This window comes from Pangasianodon hypophthalmus, chromosome 1, assembly GCF_027358585.1.
Source record: "Pangasianodon hypophthalmus isolate fPanHyp1 chromosome 1, fPanHyp1.pri, whole genome shotgun sequence".
NCBI lineage: Eukaryota > Metazoa > Chordata > Actinopteri > Siluriformes > Pangasiidae > Pangasianodon > Pangasianodon hypophthalmus.
In genome coordinates this window covers 18,365,308-18,391,383 of record NC_069710.1, presented here as the reverse complement: position 1 = coordinate 18,391,383, position 26,076 = coordinate 18,365,308, and the positions used below count along the sequence as shown (strand labels likewise).

The 26,076-nt window shown below is 38.5% G+C and overlaps 2 protein-coding genes across 5 annotated transcripts; both read left to right on the top strand.

Annotated features, from left to right (window-relative positions):
* Positions 1-268: 268 nt before the first annotated feature.
* Positions 269-16,229, top strand: snx7 (sorting nexin 7). Of its 4 annotated transcripts, none has more exons than XM_053232769.1 (11): positions 269-560; positions 1,920-2,111; positions 2,206-2,316; positions 2,445-2,609; positions 4,035-4,233; positions 4,331-4,530; positions 5,828-5,914; positions 7,817-7,918; positions 11,286-11,438; positions 13,819-13,846; positions 15,833-16,229. In XM_053232769.1, exons 1-11 carry the CDS (start codon positions 462-464, stop codon positions 15,874-15,876), a joined length of 1,380 nt encoding a protein of 459 aa, XP_053088744.1. In that variant the 5' UTR covers positions 269-461; the 3' UTR covers positions 15,877-16,229. The 4 variants fall into 4 exon arrangements, with proteins under 4 accessions (XP_053088744.1, XP_053088745.1, XP_026782307.1 ...); XM_053232770.1 differs by having other exon boundaries at positions 272-560; positions 13,816-13,846; XM_026926506.3 differs by lacking the exon at positions 13,819-13,846 and having other exon boundaries at positions 279-560.
* Positions 16,230-17,523: 1,294 nt separating this feature from the next.
* LOC113534081 (uncharacterized) lies at positions 17,524-26,034 on the top strand. The gene is made up of 4 exons (XM_026926679.3): positions 17,524-19,279; positions 20,528-20,592; positions 22,766-23,613; positions 25,866-26,034. The coding sequence occupies exons 1-4, from the start codon at positions 19,245-19,247 to the stop codon at positions 26,028-26,030; spliced, it is 1,113 nt and encodes a 370-aa protein (XP_026782480.3). The 5' UTR covers positions 17,524-19,244; the 3' UTR covers positions 26,031-26,034.
* Positions 26,035-26,076: the final 42 nt, after the last annotated feature.

The window sequence follows — 26,076 nt, the reverse complement described above, 5'->3', positions numbered from 1 at the left end:
TAAAAATCACGGGTACTTTAGAAAGTGTTGTCACAGTTCATTATCAGATAAACTGTGAAGAAGACTGACAGGTACATTCCACTACATAACATGCTCTTCTCATCATGTAGCCTGATGGTCACGTGCTTCCCAACCTTCAGGGTTCAAACGTACACTTACTTGTGGATACCTGCTTACGTCACACCACACACTAGCCTACTTAATAGTATTCCATAATAGTTTGGTGCAGACTTACAGTGCGTACTACTTTCACATACTACTTAGTAAGGTAGTATACTGCGTAGGACAACAAACTCTACTCCTCTTTTCCTGAACACGGGGTTTCCGTTTCCGCGCAGCAGTAAAGCGACTCTGTTTCTGACTAAGTTTCACTCTTTCTTTCTTCTTTTCTTTCTTTTGAAGACTAAAAACTCATGAAATTAAGACTGAGTGAAAGAAAGTGAGCAGTGATTTGAGCTATAATGAGCGGCACTGCTGTCGAAAGTGCTACGATACCGGAAGATATCTCAGGCCAAATGTTGGAGCTGGATGAGGACGAGGACTTGGAAGTTTTCAGTAAGGTAAATAAAAAAGTAAACCTCCTGAAAAGCAGAAGAAAGACATGCTGCCGAGAGGAAGACAGTTTGTCTCTGAGAGCTTAGAGTGAAAATGAGTGCAGTGACAGTTGTTACAGTTGTTTTGGCGAGTGTCAGTGACACGTTAGCAAATCTGTAGCACCTTTTATCCTGTGTTTAGACTGAATTAAATAGCACGCTAAGTTAACTTCAGAGTAGAGACAACTGGAGTAATTTCCAGCTTAGTGCTCCTGTGTAGCTGTACTACTGTTAGCCTACAGTAAATGTAAGAAAAATAAAAGAAAAATGAAAACTTGAAACTTTTGTTGTCTGAAATTTCAAAGCAGTTTTGCAGTTTTCATGTGCTTTATTAGCATGACAAATAATTGTAGCTTTGTACTGCCAAAGCAGGTACAAAGGAAGAGGAAAACAGGAGAAATAAAATAAAAAGACAACAAAAATAAAATAAAATAATACTAATAGATTCAAATAAACAAAACAAAAAAGCAATGTACATAAATTAAGGACAATATAAAGGCAATATATACAGAATAATTTGGGGGGAAAAAATCAGGGGGAAAAGTTTTTCTCATGTTAAGTTTCAAAGGTCAAATATCAGGCGATATCATGGATACTACAAAAGTAGCTTGTTTTCCTACAGCAGTTTGTCTGCTCAGTGTCTGCTGAAAGGCTGAAGAGTACAGTAAGGGTTTAAAATGACAGAAAGGTTTTAGTAATGTGGGTTGTTTTGTAGCACCATGTGAAATTTGTGCTGACTACAGTGCAGTTTGTTGGCACAGGATCGCTCCATAGAGGCGCAGTCCTCTCATTAATCAGCTCTCGCAGGCTTTCTGGGAAAAGCAGAAATATTTGTCTGTCACTAAATAAATCAGGATGTCGTGCACACACTTTTCTGGAAAGAAAGAAAAAAATAGAGAGAGAGAAATATCAGGCAGCTAATCTGACTAGGATCCACAGAAGTGCTAAAAACAGACTGGCGTAACTGCTATAACCAGCGTAATGGCCGTGCTTTCATGAGCAAGCATTACCCAGTGTAAATATTGCTGTGATGTAGACACAGACTCAGATCCTAGAGTTTAGCATTTAACACATCTGCTTCAACTCATCAGCTGATTACTGAGCTCCTCATAGGCTGAATCGGGTGTCAAAACACTGTGACCCTCCAGGACGGATTAACACCCCTGCCTTAGGATCATGCTTATGATCATGTTGCTTAGATCTTAGATCAGTGATCATACTGCTGTTGAGCTCTTTACTGAGGTTTGGGAAACAAGGCTAGAGTTAAGTAACTGGTCATTATTCAAGTTGTTGTTCTTTGCCCTTTCTTTTCTTTTTTCATTGTAGGATGCAACCTTCATGGATGGAAGCTCCTTCAGTGTCTCTATGCAGACATCCCCTGGATCTATGGTCAATCAGTACAGATTTGAGGATGAGGAGGATGAGTGTGGCACTAAAGACATATTCATCACAGTTGATAATCCTGAGAGTCATGTGACAGCCATTGAGACGTTTATTACATACAGGGTTTTGACCAAGGTATGGCAAGAACCTCAGATTTATGATAAATATTTACTTGCTAAGTATCACCTTACTGTCTTTTTTTTTTCTCTCTCTGTCTCTCTGACATCAGACTACACGTAGTGAGTTTGACTCAAGTGAGTATGAAGTCCGCAGGCGCTACCAGGACTTCTTTTGGTTGAAAGGCAAACTGGAGGAGGCTCATCCAACTCTTATTGTTCATGTAGGTGAACTTAAGTAGTTAAATGAGTGAAATTATGCTTCAAATTTATGAAATGGTGTTTTTACAGTGTTTATTAAATTGAGTTTTACACAGTCATACTAAACATTGACTGTTTGTTCTGCTTATAGCCCCTACCAGAGAAATTTGTTATGAAGGGAATGGTGGAAAGGTTCACTAATGACTTCATTGAGACAAGGAAAAAAGCACTACACAGGTTTCTCAACAGAATAGCTGACCATCCCATTCTCTCGAGCAGTGAGGATTTCAAGATCTTTCTAACAGCACAAGCCTGGGTAAGACACACATACACACAAGAGTTACAGTTATACACTATGGCTACATGATTTGTAATTTAAATAGGAATCATGATTATTTTTTGGGGGCGCTTAGAAGTGCCACAGAGCATCGAAGTGAAAGTCTTATTTGATTAACAAATACGTATACACAAGCTGCACTCTGTGTTATATTAAAATCATCACACTGGTAGCAATATTTTCCTAGTGGATGTTTGTGAATGAAAGATCATATGCATTTTAAAATCTTTATTGGCACATATGTACTTCTATATCCTGAGAATAAATATCCACCCCAACATTAACTATATGGAGATACCATGAGCACAGTGTGTCATCCCAAATTTTAAAGGAAACCAGTGACACTAAATCCTAGCAGTATTAACGGCTAGTTAAATAATTAGTCATGGCAATGTTTCTGGTCTTCTGCCGATAGACATTCATTAGCCACTTGTGGGTAAAAATGGGTTTTGATAAACACGGTCTAAGCACAATGCTTCATTAATAAGTTAAGAGTGAGCCTGTGAGTGCAGCCATGACTCACTCACCTGACACATTCATTTAGTCATTGTTTAGTAATTGGGAATTTATTATTCAGTACATCATATTAAATATTTGTTTAGCTGGACTGGACAAGTTTGTTTCTTTTCACTGCAAGCAGGTTCTTGGGTTGTTTTAAAATTCAATCACAGCTTAGCTTTCCAACATTGTTTCTCCCCTTTCCTTCTGTAGACTCATAGCTCACTTGCAGTGAATAAGGGAAGATAGTGGTGCTTTGTTTTATGTAGTGGAGGCTTCAAATGCTGCAGAATTGACATTTATCTTGAATCGATTTGCAATGAAAAACAAATGTCTTTCAGACATGGAACCAAAAATGTAAAAAAAAAACAAAAACAGACAAGCTGTTACATGTATATATTTCAAATTGTTTGCTATATAGAATTTACTATAAATCTTGCTCTGTAAAAGAAATTTATATTTAGTTTTAGTTTTTAGAAATGCTTAGTAAAAATTATTTAGTATCATATGAAACAAAAAAACAAAAGGATGGAAAAAAAATCTTGTTTATCCTAATCTGAATATCAATAACCTAAATATTTGTATTCTCCTATGCACTCTCTATTCCTCCAGTAGGATGTGGCTTTACAGTGGGAAATACACTGAGGGTTCTGTTGAGATTAGGTTTCCAAAACTTGCAAAGAATGTATGATGGAGCTGTTTTTGTGTCATTTTGGAGTAGACTTCTGTGGGAGTACAGTAGTACAAAGGCTAAGATGATTGTTGAGACTTTGGTCTGCAAAACCATTTGTTTCGGTCTGGTCATAAAATATTTCTGGGCTTCAGAGTTGAACTTTGGTGCAGTCTTAGTTATTAAAGCCGCAACATTTGTTTTATCAATGTTAATTGATAACTCTGCATCTACAGGAACTAGCATCTCATAAGAAGCAAGGTCCAGGTTTCTTAAGCAAAATGGGCGAGACAGTGAGAGCCGTAGCTGCCACAGTCCGAGGGGTCAAAAATCGGCCAGAGGATTTCAATGTCATTCAGGACTATGTGGACAACTTCAGTCTGAAGCTGACCTCGCTGGACAAAATCACCCAGCGAATTATCAAAGAAAAAAGAGGTACTGCTGTAAGACTGTATTTTTTACCAATCACAGGCCACTCACTTGTGGTGCATTGTTGGTTTGTGTCATATAAAATGAGCTGTTGTTGTTCCAGAGTACCTGGATGAAATGAAGGAGTATGGGCCCATCTACACCCTGTGGTCTGGCTCAGAGGAGGAGCTGGTGGAGCCTTTGAAGCTCATGGCGAGTTGCTTGGACAGGTGCTACAAGGAGACTGAGGAGCAGATAGAGCACCTCAGTATCAGCCTCCTCCCAGCACTGCATGAGTATGTGCTCTGTGCAGACAACCTCAAGGTACTCTGTTGTGATATGAATTGTGTTTTTCTTGTGCACAAACCTAAATGCTACAGAGGTGTTGTTGGACGTGAGTAAGAATGGAAACAGCAGCCTTTTCTGTTCTACCTGGTAAAGTGAGAAATTCACATACTATATTCCAGTTCATCAGTAGTTAAGTAACAAACTCATGCACGGTCTTGTGTGTGACTGTTGCACCCTGGCTGTCGTGAGGAGAATCAGTACTAGGGAGGCAGGCACGACAGAGAGCACGGGTCTGTTTATTTAGGGTTTTTACTTTCCGTGCACGCTTGTACACTAAAGAACACTACTTGTAAAACTAAAGCAAAACTTCCACTGCACACACACAACCTTGACAAGACACTGTCAGATCAGGTTGCTCTGCTCGGCATTTTTTTCACAGCAAAACACACGGTGTATAAAAAGAGCATCGTTAATCACACACAGGTGTACACTGATTCATGAAATTACCCACTCCTTCTCCATGATTCCACCTTTCATACACAAGCAGCGTTCGATCACGTACCTGTTGCCACAGTGGCTTAGATATCTTGCTAGACATCCAGCTAATAAGTTAATTAGCCAGCTGAGTAAATAATAGTGGCTACAGTGGAACTGTATTCATCTATCAATTAGAGTAAACTATATAAATTCAACACAGTATCAACGTTCAGTGCATAACATGTCTCTTCAAAGAAGAGCTACGCATGTTTTTTTTTCAGTATTCAGCATTGTACGTGCAAATATTCAGACCTTAAAAAAGCTGCAGTAGTGTATAGATCAATACTATTGTGCAAGTACATTTTTATTAGACATACAGCTGCTTTGCAAACATACACATGACAAAAGGACAAAATATCACATGTGGAAAGAATTACCCAGTGTCACACTGCCAAAACATCTTGACACTCTGATAGTTTGTATGCCAGCAAATCTGTAGCGTAGCAGTAGTTGATGGAAGCACATAACTGCTTCCTTAATTTTCTTTTGCTGACTGTTTGGACTTGAATAGAAAGCGTACCGCTTTAGGAAAGAAAGAATGGTTCAGTCATTAGGCTTTATAGTGTATCCTCTGAGACTACCACTTAAAACAGTATACTGTTTCTAGTTTTTACGCCGCACATAGTTTGTTTATCAATGCTGGTATTTCATCTTATTTGTGCTGTAACTTGAGTCGTACGGCTTGATTTAGTTGTCTGATCAATATATTGTGCATTATGTTTTACCAAGGCTTATTGTGTATTTCATCTAAGACATTTAATTAAGGGGTATTGATCATGATATTTGTTATACACAGACAGTACTGCGGAGACGAGACAACATCCAAGCAGAGTTTGAGGCTAAGAACGAAGCTCTTGCCACTAAGAGGACGGAAAGGGAAGCAGTGAGTGCAATCTGACTCTTTTTTCCATTTAATTCACCCTGTGCTCTCTTGCAATTTCCCAGAGATTATTAGTAATAAAGCCTTGCCTCAGCAGCAGTGTCTGCTTTCATATGAAAGCGATCCATTTTAAGCCTAAAGAGAAATGTGGTGAGATTATATAAATATGTAAGTTCCTTTGAGCCTGAATGCGCTTCAGCTAGAACACAGTAAATATGGTTTAATAAAGCCTCAGCTAATCATGTCATACTTTAGTCTCTCGGGCTTTTGACTTTCTACATCAATTCCATCAAATGTCACGGGTGTGAGAAAGATCTTTCTGTGGAGAAGGGAAAGGGGCTATATAAGGTTGTGTTCTTTTGCAGAAGTGTTTGAAGGTTGAAGACGCCCCCTTTCCCAGCTTAGCAATAACCTTTCTCCAGTGAATTTAATTACAGCCAGTGAGCACTGTTCCTCTTGGCTTTCACTACGCTGCATGGGTCTCATGATATGAAAGGGTTCTTTTTTTAATGATTTTAGAATGTAGTGCTCCTTGGACCTTGTCTACAAACAAACTAACATTTTTGTAACAATTAGTTTTCAAAGCTATTAACACTCACAACATGAATGCAAGGTATAGTGTCCTCCAGAAGAATTATTTGCACCCTTCATAAAGATGATTTTATGTATTGTAAAATAAACATTACCTGCAATAATTCAAATTTTCCACTCAAACACTATAAGAAACTATTTATATTCTAACAAAATTATTCTCATTAGAACTACTTCCTTAAGTGCTAGTTTTTCTCTCTCAGAAATACAGTACTGTGCAAAAGTCAGAGACCATACTTTTGTTTTCAGTCAACTGGCCATTCTGTACTTATTGTTAAATATTTGGTGGTGAACAATATTGATGGGAAACTGTACAGTACATTAATTCCATTTACAGTCAAACAGCCATGGAGTACACATTTATGCAGGTCAGTATTACAAATAATATATTTACACATTTCATACTGACTTTACTGTGAAAGTCCTTTGTGTGATTTTTTTTTTTTTGTTGACTACATACACTGTTCATTACTGTTATTGTTTATAAATCACTCAGATGTCTTCAACAGTTTAAAAAAAAAAAAAAAAAATCACCAAATTGCAACCAAATAATTAACAATAACTACTCAACTGCCATTTGATTGAAAACAAAACGGTGGTCTCTGACCTTTGCACAGTCCTGTATATGTGCTAAAATTATTGACACTTATCAATATTTTAAATAAATACAAATAAATTATCATTCTTAAATAATTACAAACAAACTGTCATTCTTTGCTCTCAGTTCGCAGGAAATTTATAGTTGCCTTTAACCACGTTCTCTTTCCCTGGTGTATAAATATGAGGTTATACAAAATCCTTCTGACAACCTTTACCATGAGGAAAAACCAAAAAAACATTCAACACAAAATAGACAGACCTGCACAAAATGGGAAATGGATATAAAAACACATTAATCACAGCTGTGGCCATAACTAAAAATTTTATGTCTGCAACAGTTAAACATTTGCCAGGAGCAATTTCTGCCAGAAATCAGTGTTTTGTTGTCATCACTGACTATCACTTTTTGCATATACATTTTTATATATTAATTTTCTGGGCATTTTCAAGAAGGGTGCCAATAATTCTAGAGGGCACTGTATGGTGGTGATCATGATGTAACCCTACAGAATTTGAATACAACTCTGTGCAAAGATTGTTATCTGTGCTGAATGTCACTAAGGCCTGCTGTGAAAGTAAAAAAGGGAAGTAACTAAAATGCTGGCTTAAATCCCATATTTAAGCCAACATTTTGTGATTGCAATGAAAACATTCACAGTACACCACCCTTTTTTTCATCTGATGTGTCCCCCTGTATTGGTTGTGTCTATGAAGGAGTCTAAGGTGCTGAGGTTAGCATGGGACAGCCTGGTGGGCAAAGACCCAGAGGAGGTCAGACAGCAGAAACAGCAGAAGCTTAAAGGAGAGATTAAAGAGGTACTGGTTTTCTAACAGGAGTGGGGAATCCTTTTCCTAACTTGTATGTCTGCTTCTGCATCACTGTTTTGAGCTGGTAACGTTTAAAGACTGGAATAACACTCAAGTGATAACACTCTGGTGTATGAGGGTGCTACAATTTATGTACTGCAGAACCAGTTTCCACCTGAAATGTTACCGACTCATCAGTGAGCATGGTTTCAGCTTAGGCATTGTTCAGCCCTGTCTCTCATGTACCTTCTTGTTAACTTTAACTATGCTGTTATTTATAACATTAGCTGTGGCTTGGGATATGTTTTCTAACTGAACCGCTGATTTCTGCTATGGTTTTCTTCTTCTCTGGAGTACAAAATGTGACAAAATGTCAATTAGTCCCTTCCCTTTCAGTCTGTAATGTGTGTGTGTGTGTGTATACTTACTTTCTGCCATCTTTCTTGCTTTGTTCCCACTACACGATCCTCTATTATTGAGTTACTAAAGAACGCTAATTCATCATCATGTCAGCTAGATCCTGCACCCACAGCACTTCTCAAAAACTTTGTCAGCTATTCCTGCCCCTATTTCTCACCTAATAAATTGTAGTTTAGCTCTGTGAATTGTGCCAGCAGATCTAAAAATGGCAGCTGTTACCCTCATTTTGAAAAAGCAGTGTCTAGTTCCAGCAGAGCCAATCAACTACAGGCCAATATCCAATATCCCTTTTGTGGCTAAACTCTTGGAAATGATGGTTGCATCTCAGGTTCAGACACATTTTGCCTCAAACTATCTGTATGAGCCCTTCCATTCAGGGTTCAGGCCATTCCACAGCACCGAAACCACACTCATCAGAGTCGTGAATGATCTCCTTCGGGCTGCAGATTCTGGGTCTCTCAGTGTCTCAAAACACACTTCTTGCACACCTATCAGCTTTTGGTATTACTGGTACAGCTCTTTCCTGGTTTACGTCATATTCCACAAATCGGCAACATTTTATTACAGCTGGAAATTACAAATCGTCTTCTGCTCCTGTTTCTCAAGGTGTCTCTCAAGGCTCTGTTCTTGCTTCTTCTCACTCATCTTATTTGGCGTCACGGCCTCAGCTTTCACTGTTATGCAGATGACACACAGCTTTATAATAGCACCACTTCCAGTTCAACCCTTCCACCACCTTTCCTCCATGGGTGGCATGTCTTTCAGCACCCGTTATGGAATTAACTTCCAGAGAGCCTCCAAGAATTCGCCTCTGTTTCCTCATTCAAAACATAACTCAAAACCCATCTTTTCACTCAGTGCTATAACTCCCTGATTGTAAATGAGTAGTTTTAGCCCCTTTCACATAATACTCTCCATCCTGTTGACTGTCCTCTGACTTTTCTGATTCTTCAAATTTTTGTACGTGTTACAAAAATTTAAGAATTGTTTATCATTATTTATCATCCTGATGTAAAGCGACCTTGGGTTTCAGAAAGGTGCTATACAAGTAAAATTTAACATTTAAAAATGTACATATATGCACATACATACACACAGTACTTAGGCACATACAAAAAATGCTGTAGAGCAAAGATGCCTTCAAAAATAATTAAATTAAATATTTCTGCATTTAAAAAATCTATAAAGAGCAGTAAACAGTAATAAATAAAACAAAGTCAATATTTGGTGTGACAACCCTTTTTTTTAAAAAAAAATTGTAGTCTCAGGTACAATTTGTGCAGTTTTATAAGGAAATGAGCTGGTAGGTTTTATTGAGCATATTGCAGAAACAGCCACAGTTCTTCTGGAGACTTTGACTTTCACACTTGCTAGTTGTTTTTGCAGCAAAACCCAGCAGCTTTCATTATGTTTTTTGTCTGAAAAGTGTCTCTTACATAATATGCTGTTTTCTTTACTGACATACAAACATTTTTCTGTAACATTTAATTTTGTGCTAGAAAACTAATGTTTGGAAATCTAAAATGTTTTTGTACTGACTTGACAAAGTTTGTACTACAAAAAATAGTGTGCCTAAGGCTTTTGCACTGTGTACTGTATGTTTATATATATATATATATAATCATTTATTCATTAATGCCATTGCATTTCATTTTTCATTTTCTTTGCCCTTGTCACCAGAGAATTTTTGGCCTCAGTGTGATAGAATTTTCTTTCCTGTAGATGGCAGTAAAGGTAAATGGGTAAATGAAAATGTATGGAAAACCTTCCTTCCATTCACCCACTCGGTTCCCTGGGACCAAAAGGCAGCAGTGACTATACATAAAATCATATAAAGTTTCACTTAAGAATAGATTGTCTTGTAATATCAAATTCTACTTCATGATTAAATGTAGCTTTGTGTCCTCTGGACTAAGTGTGTGTGTGTGTGTATAAACTAGTGCATTCATTATTAGTAAGGTGCCTGCGTATCTTGTAATGAGAGTGAGGGCAGATCAGCGTAACTAATTATTTGTCCTGCTCGTCACAGGGGAGACGCAGCGCCAGACAGTTACTGATTATGCCAACTCTTCCTCACTCCCTCTATGTAACACCCCATTCACCCAAAGCATCTCCTGTTCCATAGCCTCACCTAATCAGAGCGTGTACAAACACACCATCCAGAAGGGACCTGAGCAGAATCGGCAGCAAACACACAGCGTTCGACCTTCATCAGCTCAGCTGTCAATAAGTGTCTGATTTTCTAAAGCTTTTCACTGCATCACAGCTTGCTAATTTGACACACAGTCATCCCCAAGGGCCTTGAGTAGCCCAGCCGTCGATTACTGTGTTTACCAATCTTTCTCTTTGTGCTCCAGTGTGTGGACAGTAATACTTCTTATGTGGTATTGGAAGCCAATTGGACCCAAGAGAGCATTAGCTTAGAAGGCAACCTGTTAGGAACTACCCTGATGAAGTGGTCTGATCAATGCAATGCACCAACAAGAGGACCATTTTACTATTGTCTACAAAACGAGTGGGTTGTCGATTGTACTAAGAACACTTTAACCACAGGTAGAAATGTAGTCCATTGGTACAGTGGCTTGTAGTGCATTGTGGCATGTAAAGAGTTAAAACTTGAAAAAAGTGAAGCCTGGATCTGTCATTGGAAGAGTCACAGAACCTCCCTTACATAAATACCGAACTTGGAATGTGCCATGGAACAAATGATCATAATTACAGTGAGACATTGTATGTACATTTTCAACAGAGTTGGCCATTTGTATCATTCCAGATTAGTATTGATCAAAATGTAACAAGTGCAGACACAGTAATGAAAGCCAGAAAATGTCTTCATTTTCAGTGCCACAACTGTGAATAAACACGTCATCTGAAGTTTTATGAGACAAGTTACTAGTCATTGTGGGTGTGTGCTGGGTGTGTGCTGCTATCTGATGGTGTTATTGTGCATGTGCAGATGAAGGAAGACATTGAAAAGCTGGAAGACAGACTGGAATGTGCCAATAACACACTGAAAGGGGACTGGAGGCGCTGGCAGAAGAGCATGAGATCTGACCTGAGGGCAGCCTTTACCCAAACAGCAGAGAAGAATGTGGAATACTATGAAAAGGTGAGCAATGACCCATCCCAAAGGTGCTCTCTGAAAGAGGTTGTATCCAAGATGGTCATGAAGGAGGCTAGGAAAGCGGTTAATCAATCACAGATTTACAGTTCCTTTCTGGGGAACAGTGAGGCAGATTAGCACCCTCTGTTGTAAAGTCATTTGTGAAGTATTCCTGTGTACAGTATTTATAAAGCTTTGCAAATTATACTTGTTTTTTTGTAGCCAGACTAAAGATTTGGATTTATTACTGAGAGTATTTTACAGATATATGTGGCTGTAAGCCTGGAGTCATTTGCATCCCTGCTTTGGGCATTTGCCAGTAGAGGGTAGTAGTATTTCATTTTTATACCTTCAGCTAGCTTACTATAAGTAATGAGCCTCCAAGGCCATAAAGACTAATATTTCCAGCTGTGACGGATGTCATTAGGTGCGTACCCTGCCTTTTTATTTGTTCCCAACAGCTTGACACTTGACGTCTTAGAGTTGAATCAGGAATTGTGACCCAAGCACTGACGGCACAATCCATTCTGGTGGGGAATTTGGGGACTTTGTAAACAAGTCTGTGATCTAACATCACTCTCTGTGTCTGTGTAGCCCTTTCAGGTCACCCTGTTCTTTCATACATTTATATAAGGAGGTGGGTAATTATAGGAAGTGTGAATATCGCATGTTCTCTGTGTGCATATTCCAACCATGCACAACAGTACCGGGATTTACTAATTAGAACCTTGTTAACAAGGTGACCTTGTGCAGGAACAAATGCTTGCAGATGCTGTGCCTCTGTATCAGTGCAAGTACGCTCGACACATATCAACTACACAAGACAACTCATCAGATAATCTCCCTCATGATCACACATTCACATGTTTGATTTTTTTAAAAATCTTTTTATTGGTAGACATCAATGTGCTATACACCGCAACACTGTGCACAGCAAGGAAGTGTACAAATAGTGCAAGATCTTTTAAGTAAAACAGCTATCCATTATAGAGAGTCACCCCACTGGGGAGATGAATCAATTAAGCCTGTTCATATTGTTACTGTTCTTTATTTTACTTCTCGTATCACTGTTGACTACGTCACCCCAAGGCCATTTTTTGTTTAATATCAGATATATGGGCCACAATAACAAAGAGGGAGTAGGATTGAGAGGATCAATGTGCAGCAGCTCCTCCTTAATAAGTTGGGACAGTTAAGAGGAGTGTGAGGTGTGGTGACGCAATGAAAGGCCATATCGGTTTGTGCTAATAACATCAGAATAAAGCTGGGACTTGACTTCAAAGTTGGTATGCAGGGGATGAGTGGGGCTAGTTGGAAGCATGTGGCATTCCTGAACTCTTTGAAACATTAATGTGCACAAGAATGGCCTCAATAAGCTGAGGCAAGAGGATGAAACTCTATTCAGAGAGTGGCACATGAGGGTGTGGGTACTAACTGTGTCCACAACGTGCCCTTGTGGAAAAGAATATTACCCTGCCTGGGAAATAGCATGTAGGGAAGAATATTACCAGATAATAGCATATGTACAAAAAGTGAAGCAAGTGTTAGAGATTAGGAAACATGAGATGAAAGTGAGGGGTGTGTGTGTGTATGTATGTGTGTGTGTGTGTATAAATTTGCAGGTGAGAGGATGAAAAGAATCAGGAGGAAGTAACAAAAGAGAAGAAGTGTGAATTCTGTAGCAACTGATTGGAAACCAGGATGGTGAAAAAAATAGAAAAGTGTTTGCCATTTCAATATGAATTATTAGTATGTCCATGTTAAATTAGATTTCATTTTAAAATACTAATTTTGTAATGTCATATTTTGGATCTATGAAAAAAATCAGAGGCATATGTAGGGTGTGGATTTGTCAGTCAGATTTTACATTTATGTCTAACAGTATGAAAAAGAATACTCTAGACTAATTCTTCACATCACACTGTAAAATTGATTAGGTATCTTGATCTCAGGGACACATGTTCTTATAATTTATAATAAAACTATAAGTTGTATATGTGCATTGAAGATAGGTTTAATCCTGTCTAACTATGATGGGTGATATTGTAATTTTTAGAGCAATTTGCATTGTAGCCTCTGCAACACTGTGGGCACAGCAGCCGCACACCATAAGATGGCAAGTTCATAGGATTGCCATGGAGACGCCATAGCAACAAGGATTTTGCTCAGAGATGGGGAAGACAAAGATCCTGTCATTAAGTGTTAGACTTAATTTAGACAGTGCAGGGTATTTTTGAGGTTTTTAAACACTGCATCAGAAAAATCTCTTGTGGGACATGGGGCACAGCAGGGGTTACTCTTAGGCCTTCAGTTATTCATTGTATGAGGGCTTTATACTAAATGTTTCCTCTTTGAAATCAACACTCAGTGCCTCTTTTTTCAGTAGCAGTGCAGTTTGGCCATGCTGTGCAGAGGTAATTCCATCTCCTCTCTTTATGCACTCTGAACTTTAGCTTTTCATGAATTGTGTGTGGGCATGAAACTGCATATGCATTCGTGTTTGTGTGCAGGACTGGCTGATTTATTCTCTCTACACTGCCTGTATTGTTCCCTGATTAAATCTGTTTGCCTGCACTTTCTCTTAACAGCTGGGGATGAAGCAGGTCAGAGGCCTTGGGCCTCTTAATGAGTCTCTAAACTCAGCTTCACCTGCCCCATACTGGCAGCTGTGCATCTACAGATACTATATCAGAGCGTATCAACGTTTTCAGTCATTGTAAATGAGTTGAGACCAATTTCACCTCTGCAGATGCTTGCATAAAAAACATGCCATTACGTCCGAGCCCCTGAGTGCTAATCACAAGTGTTTTTGTTGTTGTTGTTTTGGGGTTAGCACACTAGTGCAGACCCTCTGCACAAAAATGTTAATTTCCTGAATTTGAAAGATGATTTGATCAAGACATTCCATGTGATTTTCTTCCATTTAATTTTACATCAGTGCTCCTAGACATCACTCTCGCTTCCATCTGATTTTTTTTAAGTCCAGCGTCTTTTTTTTTTTTTATTTTCTCATGAGATCTTAGTAAAGTTTTCTTTTTGATGTGTGCCCATGTCACACAGCAAAGCATAACAACGCTCAGCTCCACTTGGCAGCTCATCATCTCCATCAGCTGTCAGTTTGATCATCTCCAGCCTGAGGGTGTCAGTGACCCATTGCCCAGAGTCAGTCTCAGAAGTGTGTAAAGCAGCCACTTCTCAGCTCCCTCGTATATTTTTGCCCTTAAGATGGTGAAGATCACACTCTGACCTTGAGTTTCCTCAGTCTTTTTTGTGTACAGTGAAAATTTTGGTTTTGATGGGGAATTTTTTTTTTTCTTTCATGTTTTAAGTAAATGACTTTTTTTTTTTTATTTTTAATTTTCCCACTTTTCTCAGTTGGATGATAAAGGCAATCATTCAGATCACGCAATGACTGGCAGCCTTGCATGTACTCTTTTTCTATCACATTTCAGCAAGGTCTAAAAAATATTGAGCTGCTCACTGACTATGTCAGGATTGATGTGGAATGATGTTGAGTGAATTGGAGAGGTCAGCCAGCATGCTATCTTTGATCCTGTTTTTTTCTGGCAGGTCAGGTGAACTTTTAAGTTCAGATATTTACATTTATGGCATTTGGCAGACGCCCTTATCCAGAGCGACTTCTATTTATCTCATTTATACAACTGAGCAGTTGAGGGTTAAGGGCCTTGCTCAAGGGCCCAGCAGTGGCAGCTTGGCAGTGCCAGGATTTGAACTCATGACCTAAGAGCAAGGAAAACTTTGTTGTTATTCTACCTTTAAACACACTCTCTGTGCCAGTCACCCCATGTTACTTATTTGTCATATTAATCAACCCTAGCACTTTGGTTTTCACTATTTGTTCGAATTTACGGGACCTTTATTCTAGAGGCAGGCATAAAAGGATGGGTGTTGTATTTACCTGAATTTTATATGCGTTAAAATAGCAAATATAACTCCCCTAATTTTGCAGCTTGTTTGGCCGCTGCTTTCAATCTCTCATCTGAAGTGCTTTAAAAAGGTCAGAACTCATCTGCCTCCTTTGGTAAGGTGCAATCCTGATTAAGTGTTTTGACAGGCAGGTAGTCGCAGTGGGCAGGGTTCACGGCTATTCTGAAGTGGCAGGAAGGTTTGTGGGCTCTGGGGGAGGAGAGGGTTAGCGATGTTGGAAGGACATTAATCTTGAGCTTGGAAAGTGACACATAAATGACGCAGAGGGCTGCAGCCGGCCACAGCCTGGGAATGAAATCGGGGGCTAAATTGGAAGTTGCCGTGTGTCAGCCCTCATGACAGCCTTCAAATAGCTTCTCATTACTCTGCAGCTGGAGTCCTACCCAGACAAAAAGTGGCATAGGTGCACAGGCTTGATGCTAATGTCATTATGAATGTGTGTTCTATTGCAGTGTCTGGCAGTGTGGGAGTCGTTCTTGCTGTCTCAAAGACCTGACGCCAAGGAAGTGGGCAGAGATGACTCCTAATCCCTCAGAAGCTTTTATCTAAACAGTGAAGACCAAAGACAAGTTTTTACCTTACAATCCATACAATTGCTTGAATTTTATAGCAGAATACCACTGCCACGATGTCTCAATATAAACATAACTGTGCCTTATCACTAGCCAAACCAAGGACAGAGATATCTGTAGTAAACCCATTATTTCCTACAAGAGATAACAAGTTTGTCTCTGCAGCTCACCTATCTGTATAGTATAGGACAAATATTTTGCCAAAAATTGTTTTTTTGGCTTATTAACAGTCTTGTGAAAAACCTAAAGGAAGAGATAATAAAAGAACCTAATTAAAGTCAGTAGAAACAGTTTATGGCTTTATTATATTTGGATGCCATTAGTCTTTGAATTTAGTTCTATAATTATTTGGTACATTTGCTTTTATCCAAATCAAGGTCTAAGCTTCTTTGAAGTCTTTCATCACCTGCTCACAAGCCAATGAGAAATCCAGTTGTATAGCTCAAAATATTCAAAACAGGTGCCTTTTATGGCATTATCTTGCACTATGGATTATTTTTCAAAAAGATATTTTAGAGTTACTAGATTAAATCATACAAGTTCTTATACATCTTTCTTTTTTTGTTTACAACATGCTCATGTTTTACAACCATGGAACCATCTGAAATGCTTCATATAAATGAAAAAGTGTAAATATTTTATATATACTCAATATACTATGCATCAGTTCTCATGCACACATATTTGCATATTGTGCAAATTGTGACATAAGGCATGCTGAATTTTAGGTCCATGGTGATAAACTGTAATTGAAGAAAATCATTTAATACAGCTAGAAATTACTTTTTGTTTTCCTTGTTATCTGATTTTTCCTCTAAGTCTGAATGAACTCAGAGCTCTGTGATCCTCAGATAGGTTACCCGCTTGGCCTAATCACATTAAACATTTATCTGCTCTCTTCAAATAACACTGTGCCCTAAAATTATTGCCTTGATCAGCAATTTAATTTGTGCACATACAGGAGAGAGACTGCACCTCTCTCTGTGGTTTGAAAAACAGGCAGGATTATGCCACATGCTGTCTGTAGACTCATTTAATTTACAAGCTAAGGCACCAGGCACAGACTGTTCTTTCTGATTTATAAGACTGGAACATTAATGTTACATGGAATATTAATGGAACATTAATAAGCTGTCATTGTATACTCCCCGGAAACCTGTATTTTTTTTTTTCTTCAATGAATTGCTTTGTCACTTGACAAAAATGTCCTGTCATTACAATTCATGCACTTGAATAAGTGAATGTCTTCTACAGCAGTGGGTCACAAACCAGACAGTGCACATTTTTTTGCTCCATGCCTGTGTTGTGTGACGTAGAACTGAGCAAAAATGTGGACTGTCTCTGAGGACTGCTTAAAGAACTACAATATGGGGACAAAACCATTTTACTCTTCTTAACCGTCAATAAAAATACATAACAAAATTGTCTCAAAACCATTGCATGTCTTTTGGAAAATGTCCAGATCTCCATTACTGACTGAACTGTAATCAAGGCAGTCAAATTTACATTCATATGCTATGTCTAGCGTCAGACTTTGCATGTTTATTCATTAAGTTTTGCCTCGCTGGGAGACTTTAGCTCAGACTGGGAAATGGGTTCTTCACCATGAAACCAGGTTTTATAGTCCCAGTATGAGATGAAATATAAGAAGGTGTAATACAGAAGAAAATCAGATAAAGATGGCATAGGATAATACTAACAGGGTTCTAAAGAACTTTTTAATGGAAAACAATACATGAAACATTATTTTTTGTTTGTGCTGAGAGTGAGAAGTTATAATACATGGATTCCCACCGTTATATGATAATTTTATAGCCATGAGCTTCAGTGGTATAAGTGCTGGCTCTGGGGCTGTCTATGCAGTTTGAATTTGTAGATCAAGATAAACATTTATCCAGTAGAAACCCTTCAAAAAATGACAAATCACTTTGATATAAATTAAGGTTTTGAAACTTTCAGATGTTCCTACACAATTAGATTTTTATATGTTATAATTCTTCCTCGCACTATTGTGAAAGTTCAGAAAGGGATTTTAGACCTTTTTTTTTTTTTAAAATTTACCGAACCAAAATATTGGACTTTACGCCACATAATTACACTTATGCCACATAATTACACTTATGCTGACTTTTTTGCCCTCTATAATTCTACTGTTATGGGCTGTAATTACAGTTCTGCACTACAACTTTCCTGTGTTTAATATCCATTCAATAAAAGTTTACTAGTAAGTGCATTACATGAATTAAAGGAGGACTGAGGCATTCCTCATTAAATCCTACTTTGGTTAAATACAGTATTTGCAAATCTGCATGTACACATAGTGACTACAGCGTTCGCTGACTCATAATGTGAAAAAGTCACAGGAAAGGAAAAAAACAATGGAGAGTTCATTTGCATGCTGTCATTAACACCAGCTGCTTCTAGGATGAAGCAGCTCAGCTTACTGCTGAGGAGGTGTGAAATACACACTTCAGGTAAAAGCTGTTACCCTCACGATCCAAACCCTAAACACGATTTAATTATGATGCTGTGAACTTGATTATGATTTGTCTCTGACTTGATTTGCAAGTTTATAACAAGCTGTACCAAAACTAGATGTATGTGAATATTGGGTCTCATTTATCTAGCTAGATACACGCAAATGTATTTGTAAATTGTTTGCAAGACCATTTACACAAGAAATGTGGTATCCATTAATATCTGCTTACTTCAGGGAAAAACATCCTACGAGATCTCCTGAGTTTGTTTAAATTTCCATATAAGGAGACTCACTAATGTGAACCTTGATTGATAGACTGCAATTGCAGTTACTATAATCTTATACATGGACTAAATTGAAAAGTTTAAATCACTTGATCATCTTTTTCAAATGCACAAAATTTTGTAAGAAAATAAGCCAAATTTATTTGTAAACATCACCCAATTTATTGTCTGCTTTGGAAAAAACATTTGCACACAACTTTACTAAAAGATTTAAGCCTTTAAAAAGAGACTGACACATTGCAGGCATAGTTTAAAGCCACTGCATGGGCTTATAAACTTATATTTGAGTTACTCAGACATGAGCGATTTATATGACAGAACAAAAACACACCTTTGTAGTTTCTGTTTACAAGCAGAACCTGTTTCCCAGACTTCCTGCTGTCCTCCTCACCTTATGTGTCTAATGAAGTGTTACCAAGTACCCTCTTACTGTTGTATGTCTCAACATGCTGTGTGAATGGAACTCACTGCGCACTCTTGTCAAGTCCTCCAAGTATTATAAAGCCTTGGTGTGGGAATAAAATGCAATATGGTTTCTGCTGAAAAGAAAACAAGTAAGAAAAGGTATGTTGCTTTTATATGTTTGATCAGCAGTATGCTTTTACACAATATTTAAACGTAAAATCCAATTGAGCTATTGTATTGCTTTCAGTTTCACATCCATATCATCAACACGTCCATCCATTACTTTGTTTTAAACATATTTTTACCTCTCAAGCTGCAAAAACAAACTGATCATTGTTGAGACCTGAAATGACACCACTGATATAGTAGTTTTTGTATATTACACTGCATATTTAATTCCTTCACTGGACTATAAAGACATATTGACTCTCAGCTCAGCTTATAAGCAGGAGTAAAATGAACAAGGCTCAGACAGGCCGGAGGCTGATCTCTGACCTGAGAAAATAAGGGGTAATGAACAGGTCTCATCATGCAGCAGAATTTCTGTTTTCTCCTCTCTGGGCTCTCAGAGGCTCTGAAAAGCTGTCCATGAGTTCAGTGTCTGCCTTCATTTTCTCTCAGTGATTCTGCCTGAAAGCTATCAGAGAATAAAGGACAGAAAAACCCCACTGTGGCAAGCTATGATGACAGAATTTCAGTAACACGCAGAAACAAAAGTAGAGCTGAGAGGGGGAAATCCAAATGCTTGAGGCCAGGCTTGTTACCATGGTTGTCTTAAATAAAGTAATTTTGTGTAATTCTGCTACATGGAATCATGTAGAGGAATAATCTGATTAGTGGAAATGGGACATTTTCCACAGGAATGATTGCAGCCATTTCAGGACTCAGTGGACATGGGCTGCAGAGAGGGTTCATGAGCTGTACAACAAATGGACATTGATTTTGCTCAGACAAAACTCAATGTTCGGTTCATTTCACAGCTTATCACCACGGTTCATGGTCTATAATGCCATTGTGTGGTTAAGTACCTTTCTTTTCATGGCTGTTACCAAAACAACTGTATCCATCAGACACTGGCAACTCCACTGAATACAGTGAAGTTGGTTAAGCCCTTTTTCTCAAAGACGGCACAATATGTCTATTATATTTCCTCCTAATGAACAAAATGCACAGCTAGACATTTCTTAATGAAATCATGTTTTACTTACTTTAAAAGTGAGTAATGAATCTTAGAAATGATCCAAAGACTGACTGACAGCATTTTTACTACACAAAATAGTACCTTACAGTCTACGATTTGTTTCTGATGTAAAGACTTACACAGCACTATCAAAAGGCTTGAAGCACTCTAATGAATGCATTCAGAACATCCTTCTCTTTACGCATGTGCTGCTGATGTGTCAACAGGAAAGATGAAAAGAGAGAGCTGTACAGCGGCTGGGAGAGCTCTGGTGCAGACAACGGACCCAATGGTAAGCAATCAAACCCATTCAGTTAGGCCAATTCAACCCATATAACAATAAACGTGCTAAAAGCAAAATACCACAAACTAATGAGCATCAACCAAAGGGGAAAAAAACACCAGCAAAGTAAAGTCAATGTGCTCACCAATACATGGCCCTAATGCCTGCTCAAAGTCCTAAACAGATATTGAGTGACATTTCCTCCATTCTTTTCTTAAGAATATGATTTAGCATAAGCGATAGAACAGGATATACAATCAGGTCGTGAATTACTGGGACCTTTGGTAAAGATGGGTTAAAAAAGGTAATGATATAAAATGTTGAGTTAGTTTATTCTCACAGTACAGTGCTTTGCATAAATATTCACCCCCCTTGAGCTTTTCCATATTTTGTAGTGTTAGAACCTGTAGGTAATAAATCATGAATCTACACAAAATAACCCATAATACTGAAGTGGGAGGAATCAATATAGTTTGCAGAATAATTTACAAATGAAAAAATGTTAAAGTGATTGCATAAGTATTCACCCCTGCTGCTGTGAAAACCTTAAATTAGTTCTAGTGCAACCAGTTGCTATCAGAAGTCACGTAAATTGTTGAATGGATTATATGTGTAATTAAAGCGTTACATGATCTCTGCATAGCATAGCATACTTACACAAACAGCATCATGGAGACAAAGAGCTATCAAAAAAGTCTAGGACAAAGTTTTGGAAAAGTAGCGATAAGGGTTTGTGTATAAAAAAATATCCCAAACTTTGAACATCACTATTAAATCCATTAGTAAAATATAGAAAGAATATGACACAAGCATTACTCTACCTAGAGGAGGCCATTTATTAAATTATGTTCTTTAAAGAAAAAGGAGGGTATTAGCCAGAGAAGCAGCCAAGAGGCCAAAGGTAAGTCTCAGCTTGATGCTCCCACCACCATGCTTCACAGTGGGGATGGTGTTCTTAGGGAACCAATGAGCAATGTTGAGTTTCTACAAAATGTAGAGCTTTGTGCCAAGGCCATAATGTTCAATCTGAGTCTCATCAGTAATTTCATAACAAATAATTTCATATCAATTGTCTTAGAATGACCTTTGCATTGTTCCTTCAAAATTGTCATCCAGAAATGTTTATGACACCATTTCTAAAAAGGTAGCCCTGCCTCAGATTTTTTGAATTTTGTCTAAGATTGGGCATATTTCCAGTATACATAAAGTGAGAGGCAGGAAGTATCACAACTGGCTTCTCCTGTTGCCAGTTAAAAATAGGGGCATGGTTTGGCCCAGTTTTTATTGACTGTCAGTGGTCTAATTACACTGTTCCTTCACCCGCTGCCATGCTGAATTCCATGCTAGGATCAAGAAGCATCCATTATGTGTGAGGCGATTCCCAACATGACTCGAAATCAGTGCGCAGTGGGGATTACGCTCGAGTAAACAGATATCCACAGACCTCAGAAGAATTGGGTTATTTCCCCAAATGTTTAGGGAACAAGCCTGGGATTTTCTCTTCAGCAAGCAAGACAATGTTTGTCAGTCACATGCATGACAAGACATACAGCATACTCACACAAGTCTGAATTATTTGAATGCAGAATTTTGCCCTATCGTCCTGTGGCTCAGTGGCATTTGGGAGTAATGAGTGGCGTCCTGTCCCTCTGTGTCACACAGGGCTAACATTGCGGAAGAGAGCCAGAGAGTAAGTCATCGATCAGAGCCGGTCCACGGCAGCTTTAGCTCTGACATTTATAGTGGGAGCCTGTGATTAATCATCAGCTTAACAAGGCCGGGGACTCTCAGAATCCCTAATGCAGTTGCTTGAACACACTCACACCACACACAAACAAGCTGGCCACAATGGAGAGAGAGAGGGCTGTGTTATATAAATATATATTTAAATATTTTAATTTTTTCCTAAAGCAGATTTTTTGTTTTCAAAAACTAGATACATAGAAGCAGCATGGATGATTAGGATGAGTTTAGGGAAACTGCAAAACTTTTAATTGTTGCCAACAAGCATCACTGCCTACTCGCTCATCGCACAATTATTCACTGAATGCCTTAAATGTCAATATTCATGCTTGGTATTCAATTCAGGTGTAGATCTGCCCACTGAGGCTACACAAAAGATTCAAGTAATTCCTTAATTCCTTTTGCTCTCAGTTAACATGAGCACATTCTCTCACTGCAGATGATAATGCATTTCATGGCTGGCAGAAGTCTAAACAGCACGAGAAATGCAGATATTTGGATGAAAGGAACATTGTATTATCACCTCATTTAACTGTTAAGTCCTGGTTCTCTGGCTCAGAGGGGAATGATGTGGCAGAAAAATCATGCCCAAGATGTGACACATCTCAAGATAATGCTCCCTCTCATAAATCTCCTGTGGCTCTCCCAGCAAGGCCCAACGATTTGAGCCAAAGCACTTCAGACATGGAATGTCTCCCAATAAACACAATGTCCACTCACTCAATGACCCATAAACAAAATATCATTTATAGCCCCAGTCCAAGCATCTTGGAGCTAAAACGGAGTCAGCCGTTGCTACAATGGGCTCCTGCCACTCGTGAGCAGCCATCTGAGGAATCGTTGCCCTGGCGATGTAAAGGATTTGCTCCAATGAACCGTGAAGCAAAAGCTGCTGAACCTCTGCATCTCTGCAAATGGCCAGCTGCCCAGAGACTGGAGTGGTGCCATGAGAGCCTGGCCAGACTGGCACATCTGGAGGTGCAGTCACCCAAAAATGCCCTTCCTGCTTGCAGACGTAGGCCAGTGATCCAGAGGCCAGTTGTTGGTCATAAAGGTGTCCAGGTGCATAAACGACATGTGGAGAAAAGCTTCTGCTGGACATCAGAATCCAAAGCCCTGCTCAATGATGATGGCACAAGGCCAGCTACACTAGCAGACCCATGTAACCATGCCCTGTATAGCTGTTTGTGGAGTGCAGTGCAAGCAGAAGCAGAAGGATGTGGCAAGGAACTGGAGCAGCAAGACGGTGGTCATAAGGTTCACAGAAACAGTGTGAGCTGGTTGTCGGTAAGCAGCTACTTTCTCCATTTATCCGCCTTTATCGCACCAACGCATGGCACAGCTTGCCACTGTAATAGTCAGATGATTTGCTTTTTTCTCCCAGTACAAGCATCAGTTTAAAACAAACATACCACCTCAGTGAGGAAAAAAAAAGTGTCAAACATTTATGTCTTTGCCAAACATTGGGTTTGTAGTAGCGGTTGGCAAAATATGGCTAAATACATCACAAACATAGAAGCGTCTCCTGATGGTCAATCACTATATGCATCACAATTTTTAGATGTGCTGAAAACGTGCCAACAAAACACTAACACCATGTTAAAAAGAGATCTGAAGACCTCTGGGCTTACAACTCTAAAAATAAATTAACATGCAATTAATATGCAATCAGTTACTTCTAACTGTGAGTAACGATGCAGTCAGTCACCATTAAATATGTGCTGACCATACTCATAATACTCCCAGAAAAATGTATCACGTCATTTATTGTGATTATGAATATAAGTATTGGATAAATACAGTTATTGGGTACAGAGGATTTATACAGCCTTTTGCTCAGAAGAAAATTTTTAGAACTATTTATAGATTAAAGCATTTGAATGAGCCCTGTGTCGTCTCTTATTCATGATTTCTATTTCTAACTCTTCTGAAGATGTGGTTAATTAACAATTAGCACCAATGGCAACCGTGTGTGTGTGTGTGTGTGTGTGTCACAGCAGGAAAACAATGCCATTGTTGCGAGTGCAAATCAGAATAAGGAAACACACACACTGCTCACAGGCTTCAGAATCTGTTTCTTGAGATTTTGAGATGCTGTATGTTTGTAACTTCAAGAAGGCGATGGCTCTTATTATATAGTTGCGTAGAAACAAGTACAGATTTGAACGCAGGGAATGACGTATAAATGAATCTGCACCTGATTCATTTCAGGGAAGCTGAGCTGGAGGTGCTTTTGTCTGAGGTTGCTGCAAATAAAGACATATGTATGGGAGTGTGCTATTTTATAACAAAGCTGTTTAAGACCATAATTAGTATGAAAACAGAATTATTTTCCAACCTCAGCTGTAGGTAGTTATGGAAAGTCTATTACTAGCTAGGATTTTATTCATTTTAGAACATGAATAGGTCAACTGTTGTGTGCGTTTGTGTATGTTTGTGTTGTATTAATTGATTAACAGATTAATTAAAGCTTCATTTATAAATATACATAAGTCAGTCCGGTTTCCTTCCTAAACAAGTCCTTATTTCATATCAACAAAAAGCTGACAAATTAATTAAGCACTGAAATGACTATCAAAATTAATAAAAGCTTTTCGGCATGTGTTAGTTTTGATATTAAATAATAACCTCAAAAAAAACTTGTGATATAAGTATCTTTAAATAGTGCATTATAAGGTCTCTTGTACATAAATGCACCTGTTACTCAACTGCAGGACTAATGAGCTGATAAAGTTCCATGTCTGTACCTTTGTAAATTTCATAAATTATCAAACTCACACTCAACACAAAACTACCTACATCTTAGTATGATGTTCTCGTGCATACAATTGTGATTTTCTATGTTAGTTGCTATTTTATCCACATTATTTATACTACTCTAATTACTATAGACTAAGTGCTGTATTTATTGATGATACTGGTATTGATTATTTAACTGAGATCCAAGTAGCATTTTGAGGTTAAAATTTTACACTCAAATTTACACACACTCCAACCAGACATGAATTTGATCATAAAGATAGACCAAAGATGAATTTAAGGAATGAGGAAACTGTCAGTGGAATTTGCGTACACTTGTTTTATGATCAGATTTGGCCATATACAACTTGAATAAGAGCCAATATAAGTGGCCTGATTGATATTATGTTTAACAAAAAACAAAAGCAATACCACAAGCTGATGCACATCTGCATAACTACAGCATAACTGAAGGAGCCATAAGCTCTTCACTGTGCATCATGCTACGTACACTTCCAAACTTGCATTATATTTGGATAGTGGTCCATGGCAAACCTTGTTTAGTCAGAGAGACTTGACTGGCAGCTGATAGCTTCATATCTTCAGGGGGGAGAGGTACACAGTTACTGTGATAGAGTAGGAGGAGATCTCGCTGTTCTATCTGAAAACAACATAAGAGAAATGAGTGCATGTGGAACAGAAGCATTGTGATGAAGGGCAATAGATGAGACAGACGTTACTGAATGACAGATATAAATGTGAGGCTGCTGATGCACTTCATCTCTGTGTTTGCATCTTAGGACATGCTGTATCCATCAGGATGCCATGGGAACAACGCGTCCTCCGCCATTTCACATGATATCACTTTATTCCACATTCTCCAAGTACTACAGAGCAAACCAGTAAATTTCCCACAGGTCAGAGGACAGAGACGCCTCGAGACACTTCCTAGTCTGAATGCCTGAATCCATCTTTGAGAAGGATGTAATATTTTTCCACACACACAACATG